Raw genomic sequence first — 8179 nt, forward strand, 5'->3', positions numbered from 1 at the left:
TAAAAACAGAAAACAGAAGTGTGTTCTGTAAAGTTCATTTTTATTTTTATTTTTTGATTTTATTTAAGTCGGGTCAAGATTCGGGGTTGGATTCGGGTTCGGGTCAGAAGCCGGGTTCATCGCCAAGACTCTGAAGAAGGGATTTGGGTCCGAGTTTGGTTGTAATCCAAAAAATTGATTAAGAAAAAAAACTGTTTAAAAAAATATTGAAAGTGATTTTTTTTGTTTTTAAAATTTTGATTTCTAATTATAAAATTGAAAAGTAAAAACAGTTTTATAGAATATGCTTTTGAAAAATATTCACTTTTCCACTTTAAAAAACAGAAAACTGATTAAAAAAGTGTTACCAAACGCCACCTTAGTCAATACACATTTTATTTTATTATATTCTTATACCAAACCAAACACAATAATTATGATTACAATGTTTATTACAACTACAAACCAAACATTGTAATCAATTCTTATTACCATTCTTATTCTATTACATTACCATTACTATATTATATTATATCAAACCAAACAGCACCTTACCATTTTTCTTAAATTATTGTCTCGTTTGCATTATTCATTGTTCATAAAATAATTCACTAAAAGACGAAAATTGATTCTATCAAGATTGTGTTGTGTTGATATATTTTGGGTTTATATTCAACGACACAAAAACTTTAAAGACACCCACCTCACCTCACCATTCACAAACAAAAATAACAATCAATTCATAGAAGCAACAAAAGAAAACACATTATTTCTTTCTCTGCTCTGGAAACTTTACACAGATACACATGGAAAACATTGAGCATAAGCATGTGGAAGTAAAAGGACTAAAGCTCCACGTAGCCGAAATTGGATGTGGTAAGTACTTTTATAGTGTCTAAATGGGTCTTCCAATGTTTATGATCACTAATAATTTTTTGGTTAATTAATACGAAATTCAGGTCCAAAAGTGGTGGTGTTCTTACATGGGTTCCCAGAAATATGGTACACATGGAGGCACCAAATGATAGCAGTGGCCAACAAAGGTTACCGTGCCATAGCCTTTGATTTCAGAGGCTATGGACTCTCAGATCAGCCACTAGAGCCTGAGAAAGCCACATTCCAAGATCTTATAGATGATGTCGTTGGCCTATTGGATTCCCTCGCCATCAACAAGGTTTATCTTTTTTTTTTTTCATAAAAAATATACTTTTCACACCTTTAATTTTATAGATACTAAATTGTGTTGAAAAAAAAAACAAAAAATAGGCTTTTTTAGTGGGAAAAGATTTTGGAGCTATTCCGGCGTACTTAATAGCAGCAGTACACCCAGAAAGAGTATTAGGAGTTGTAACACTATGTTTACCTTACATTCTTCCTGGTACAAATTCTATCCGAAATGATCTCCTTCCTGAAGGCTTCTATGTTGCAAGATGGCAGGTAATTTCTTCATTTTTGTTGTCAAAAATGAACAATGACTAACACAACTACCTCTTTTGTTCTGTGTTCTCTGTTTTCATCAATTGTTCGCTTATATCTTTACTTAGAATTAGTTGGTCATTACTAATTAGGTACCGGGTCGAGCAGAAGCAGATTTTGGGCGCTTCGATGTGAAATCTGTGATAAGAAACATCTACACACTCTTCTCAAGAAGTGAGATTCCAATAGCTAATGAAAACCAGGAAATAATGGACTTGTTTGATCCATCTACTCCTCTACCATCTTGGTTCACTGAAGAAGACCTCTCAGTCTATGCCTCCCTGTATGAAAAATCGGGCTTTCGTTATGCTTTGCAGATTCCATACAGGCAAGAAAATTCTTCAAAAGGACTAGTACACATTATATATGTATGATTATTTGTTTGTGACATTTTTCTGTTTATTTTGTGCAGGCGTTTTTCAGTGGATATTGGTGTAAGTGATCCGAAAGTGAATGCTCCAGCATTACTGATTATGGGTGAAAAGGACTATTGCATGAAATTTCCAGGGATGGAAGACTACATAAGGAGTGGGACCTTGAAGAGCCTTGTGCCTGATCTGGATATTATATTCTTGGAAGACGGATGTCATTTTGTGCACGAACAGCTACCACACTTGGCTAATCAACTCATCATAACGTTCCTTGACAAACATAGTACTACTGCCTAATAAAACATGTTTTTTCTTTTCTTGTAATGTGTGTCGGACACAAAAAAAATAATATTTGGTGTATGCAAACAAGTTGTGCTTTGCATTGTAAAGCACTGAAATGAATATTTCATATTTCATATAATGGCACTCAATTGCAGGGTCGAAATTTACAGTGAGAGACCCATCCACCTACCTATTCAGCAGACAAGACCCTCAATCATGCATATAATAAAAAATTAAGAGAGGGCCATCAAATTAATCCCTCAAAATCAAACTACGAAGCCTCCATAATAATCTATACAATAATTGTTTAAATGTTCACACATAGTCCTCACTTAACTCCCCTAGGCTTGAAGACATGGCAAAACTCAATTATGACAAGCTTGACAAAACTGAAGGCTAAGCATTGTAAGAACTAAGCAATTTCATATGTAATACTTGTAATCGAGGGAGAGAGAGTCTAAAATATCCTAGTGAGAGAATGAGAAGCGAAATTGAAGGGAAGATGGTGATCTTCAAGGTGATTTCCTAAAGGTCTCTACTCTCTACTGGTTTGAAGAAGGAGAGTGATCAACTTATATTGCTTGTAGTTGTAATTGTCCACATAGTACCAATTCTTTTGACATTGTTTAGTGAAGAAGAATTCCTTGGAAGAAATTCAAAGGGGGATTAGGCTCTCTACATTTGTAAAGGAAATTCGAACCTCCTTAAAATTCTAGTATTCATCTTTTAATTTTTCCACTTTATATTTTTCTAGTTTCGGTTTTGAGTTTCTTTATTGATTATTTCATTCTAAGTTTTTGCTTGAGGTTTGTTGTTTAACCAAATAAATTGGTATCAAAGCTATTCAATTTATTGTGCTTAACCACGTACAACAATCTGCGAAATCAAAGGATCAAGAAACAGTTCAGAAGGTGTTTGAGTTGTGGCTTCAGTCACTTGCTCGAGAAAGATCAAGAACTTATCACAGAGTGATCAAGAAAGATGACCACAACCAAAAGGGAGATTGAAAAGTTTAATGGCAAGAATAACTTTTATCATTGGAGAGAAAAGATGAAAGCTCATCTTGGAAACATGGGACTGGATAAAGCTCTCAAAGGGGAAGAGAAAATGTCTCCAACATTAAAGGACTCTAAGAAAGAAGAGATTCTGAAGAAGACAATAAACACTATAGTGATGAGCCTTGAAGATGAAATCTTGAGGATGGTTGTTTGAGAAGAAACAACTACTGACATGTGGAAGAAACTCGAATCGACTTTCATGACAAAAACACTACTAAGCAGGGTTTTTCTAAAACACAAATTCTATGGATTTACAATGGATGAGGGTAAATCGATTAGTGAAAACTAAAACGAATTTACAAAATTTTTATCTAATCTTTTTCAGCTTGAATGTGAAGATTGAAGAAGAAGATCAAGCTATCTATCTTCTCAATTCATTGCCACAACAGTATGAGCAATTCAAAGATACCATTTTGTATGCAAAGAACACTTTGGTGCTGGAGGAAATCATTGGTGCCATCTACTCCAAGACTATGTTATGAAAGAACAGTAGGAAGTTGTCAAGAACTAATGGAGAAGCACACTACACCAGGGAAAGATAACCACAAAGAACCAATCACAATAGAAGAATCAATAACAACTCAAAGAATAGAGGAAGATCATACTCAAAAGGTTCAAACAAAGATAGAAAAGGATGTTATACATGTAGAAAAGTAGGACATTAAAAAAGAGATTGTTACTTCAACAAGAACAGGAATCAACATCAGAAATATAAGAAAGATTATTGAAATTAATTCAATAAAAAAACTGAATCACAAGTCTCAATCAACTCCAAATGAACATTGAATCTTGGATTCAGGCTGCACATTTCACATGCGTACAACAAAGAGTTACTAAAAGAATTCAGAACAACATATGGTGGGAGAGTAATTCTTAGTGATAGCAATACATGTACAGTTAAATACATTGGAAATATTCATTTCAAAATATTTGACGAAACCATTAGGATCTTAAAGTATCTAAGGTATGTAGCAAACCTGACCAAGAATATAAATTTTGTTGGCTCACTTGATGATGCAGGGTACATAAATAAAATTAAATAAGGAATCATGAAGATTAGCAAGGGTTCTATGGTGGTGATTAAAGGACGTATTATTTGATTGGCAAGATAGTAGCAAGTGAAGCATCTCTAGTAACCAATAGTGACAATGCAAATGTCAGCTTGTGGCATAGAAGGATGGGACACATTACTAGAAAAAGGCTCAAAGTCATCCATAATCAAGGACTGCTTTGGAAGGACAAAATCAGCAAAGTAGAATTTTTTAAAAGCTATCTTTTGAGAGAGCAAGACAGATTAAGCTTTAGTATTGGAAAGCATTATTAAAATTGTTAGATTTTGTGCCCTAAATAAAACCCATTTCAATATAATCAGATTTACTAATTAATAAAGATCAGAAATTATTCTATGTTGCATGGTTCACATGATTTATTTCATAATTATATTTAATGTAAATTCTATTAAGTCTAGAACATATATCAATATGTATATATTCATTCATGATTATAGTGTTGTCAGCACAGTAGAATATAATAATAATTATATGTTCAAAAGTTTAATTCCCATGATTTGTCACTTTACTGAATTTAGACTGGCATGATAATAAGCGACATGGTATGCTTACACCTTGGATAAGTGTTATGTCCTTTCTAGGGCATTGGAAAAGTTTACCAGTATTGGATGTATGGAGTATACATTGGAAGGGACCAGTATTGATCTTAGACAAGATATCATAAACTTACCGTTATATCTTTCTAAGTCAATATCAATGGTTGATTTTAGGTCTATGGATCTTAATCCTGATATGGTTAGGTTCAACTTAGTTGTATTATTTATGTTCTTTGATATGTTCGTGGAAGCTAACTTTTTGTTCCGGTGGATACTTACATTTTGGGAACATGGTAGTTCAATTAAGTGGGAGCGCTAATAATAGATATGGAATCTATAGCTTCTATAAGTATTTAGAAGTGAAACGATAATTTCCTTCGAGCTTGGCTAAATAGAGATAAATGATTGAGACCTCATTTCAGTAATTATATTAGTTTACTGAAATATCATTTATAGGTTGCTAAGTGTTTTAAGGATAAAATACATTGAAGGAAAGAACAGTAAATTTATCCTTATTCAGTGTAGATCATCTATAGAGGATCCTTGACTATTAGGATTGTAACAATAGATAATCATAACGTATCTATATCGTGGTACATATAGAGCGTTCTATATAATTGAGAGTGCTATTCAATTCTAAATCTATAGTGGTGCAAGGCTGAATTAATAAGTTGAGAATTTACTTGGTGAATTCTAGATTTACTTATTGAAAGCTCGGTTGTATAGGCCCATGGTCCCCTCACTAGTTGAGATAATACTGCTTGTAGACTCAGTTAATTGATTTTAATTAATCAATTATAATTCTAAAATTAGACTATGTCTTATTTAAGAATTTTCACTAAGCAAGGGCTTAATTGTGAAGAAAAGAGATATTGTGGTCAATTTGTTAATTAAGAGACTTTGTATGGTCAAATTAATTAATTACATAAATGAGAATTTTATTTGATAATTAATTATGATTATTAAATAAATAGAATGGACAGAGGAATGTGAAAGAGCTTTTCAAGATCTAAAGGCACAACTCGCACAACTCGTAGTAACGGAGCATGCCATAAGCGCCGTACTAATCAGAGAAGAAGATGGCGTGCAACATCCAGTCTATTACATCAGTAAAAGACTCATCGAGGCCGAAGGCCGATATCCGTTGATAGAAAAGCTCGCCTACTGCCTCATCTTAGCAACAAGAAAGCTAAGACCTTATTTTCAAGCTCATCCTGTTCGGGTATATACCGACCAACCACTACGGCAAATACTGCAAAAACCAGATGCCTCTGGGCGATTACTCAAGTGGGCGGTGCAATTGGGGCAGTACGAAATCAACTTCTAACCCCGAACAGCTATCAAAGGCCAAGCCTTAGCCGACTTTGTGGAGGTTAAACTGAAAGCATCCCAGAAGGCGATCCCGAGCCAACACCACAGCCGAAAAGCACTGAAAACAAGCCGACCTAGAAGCTTCACGTGGATGGATCAGCCACAAATCAGCTATCCGGCGCAGGAATTGCCCTTGTCACACCTGGGGGGCAACACCTGCATGCAGCGGTCAAATTCGGATTCAAAGCCTCCAACAATGAGGCCGAATACGAAGCCCTAATCGCTGGACTCAAACTAGCGAAGGAAATGAAAGTCGAGCACATCGAGATCTGCAATGACTCACAGCTAGTGGTTAATCATGTATCTGGCGAATACGAGGCTTAGGGAGAAAAAATGATAGCATATCTGAGCAAAATACATGATTTGATCGCACAATTCAAAAGCTACAGCCTCAAGCAGATTCCAAGAGAGGAAAATGCAACTGCAGACGCACTAGCCCGTTTGGCGAGCAGTAATATAAGTGACAAGGCGAACCTGGTCCCGATCCAGTTTCTTGAAGAGCCTAACATCAATGGCACGAAAGAAATCGAAATGATAGACACGTCTCCGAACTGGATGACGCCAATAGCAGCCTATCTCAACTTTGGGAAACTCCCAGATAACCGAAATGAAGCTCAGAAAATGAGAAGAAAGGCAGCACAGTACATCATCGTAGACGGGATCATGTACAGAAGAGGATTCTCGATGCCATTACTCAGGTGCGTCACACCAAATGAAGCTGCACAACTTCTATATGAAGTTCACGACAGATTCTGCGGCAATCATGCAGCCGGACAGAGCTTATCAAAGAAAATTCGAAGGCAAGGCTACTTCTGGCCGACGATGATCGAAGATTCGAAAGCTTATGTCAAGAAGTGTGACAAATGCCAGAGATTTTCAAAGATACCAAGAGCTCCGCCCAACGAGCTGACACAAATGCAAAGTCCGTGGCCCTTTGCCATCTGGGGAATTAACCTAATCGGACAATTACCTAAGGGTAAAGGCAGAGTGCAGTACGCAGTGGTAGCAGTCGACTACTTTACAAAGTGGACTGAAGCCGAACCACTCGGAACTATCACATCAAAGAAGGTTCAAGACTTTATAGTGAAGAACATCATATGTCAGTTCGGACTATCGTAAAAAATAGTTTCGGACAACCAAAAGCAGTTCGACAGTCAATCTTTCACTGAATTCTGCGCGAACCATGGCATCATCATAAGCTTCCCCGCAGTGGCACATCCACAAGCAAATGGTCAAGTTGAAGCAGTCAACAAGACCCTGAAGGACACACTAAAGAAGAAGCTTGAAGACGTCAAAGGAAATTGGCCGGAAGAACTCCCCGAAGTTCTATGGTCATACCGTACAACGGAAAAAATAGTAACCGGTCAGACACAATTCTCAATGGCGTACGGTTATGAAGCTATGCTGCCTGTCAAACTCGAACCACCATCCCACAGAAGGTTGACGTACAATCAAGGTACCAATCACATACTCCTTGCAGAATCACTTGATGAAATCGAAGAAAAACGAGCAATTGCAAACTTAAAGTTGGTAGCTCATCAACAAAAAGTAGCTCGGTATTTCAACAAACAAGTGAAAGCTCGGAAATTCTTTGTGGGAGATATGGTCCTAAGAAGGGTATTCCTAAACACCAAAGACAGCACGTCAGGTGTACTAGGACCCAACTGGGAAGGACCCTATCAGGTGGTCAAAGTTCTCGACTCCGGAGCATACAAACTTGGTAAGTATGAAGAAAAAATGCAACTCATTTTAGTACCACGATACTGGAATGGAGAACATTTAAGGAAATACTACCAATGAGTACTCAGGTCGGGTAGACCACTTCAAAGTACTTAGGTCAAATAGACCATTTCAAAGTACTCAGGTCAGGTAGACCACATTAAAGTACTATTGAACATTCGCTATAAGTGAATGGCCTCTTGGGCGGACTCTGTGCAAAGGCTTCAGAAACAAAAGTACTCAGGTCGGGTAGACCACTTTAAAGTACAGTTTCTTATTTGTTTTATGTCATGTTAAGCTAAAAAGATCCACTGGAT

General features: G+C 36.5%; 1 protein-coding gene across 1 annotated transcript; it reads left to right on the plus strand.

The window, feature by feature from the left end:
* Positions 1–571: 571 nt before the first annotated feature.
* On the plus strand, positions 572–2247 carry LOC115723296 (uncharacterized). The gene is made up of 5 exons (XM_030652734.2): positions 572–855; positions 939–1153; positions 1246–1416; positions 1548–1783; positions 1868–2247. Exons 1-5 carry the CDS (start codon positions 786–788, stop codon positions 2121–2123), a joined length of 948 nt encoding a protein of 315 aa, XP_030508594.2. The 5' UTR covers positions 572–785; the 3' UTR covers positions 2124–2247.
* Positions 2248–8179: the final 5932 nt, after the last annotated feature.

The sequence above is a fragment of the Cannabis sativa genome, chromosome 9 (assembly GCF_029168945.1).
Source record: "Cannabis sativa cultivar Pink pepper isolate KNU-18-1 chromosome 9, ASM2916894v1, whole genome shotgun sequence".
NCBI classification, from domain to species: domain Eukaryota; kingdom Viridiplantae; phylum Streptophyta; class Magnoliopsida; order Rosales; family Cannabaceae; genus Cannabis; species Cannabis sativa.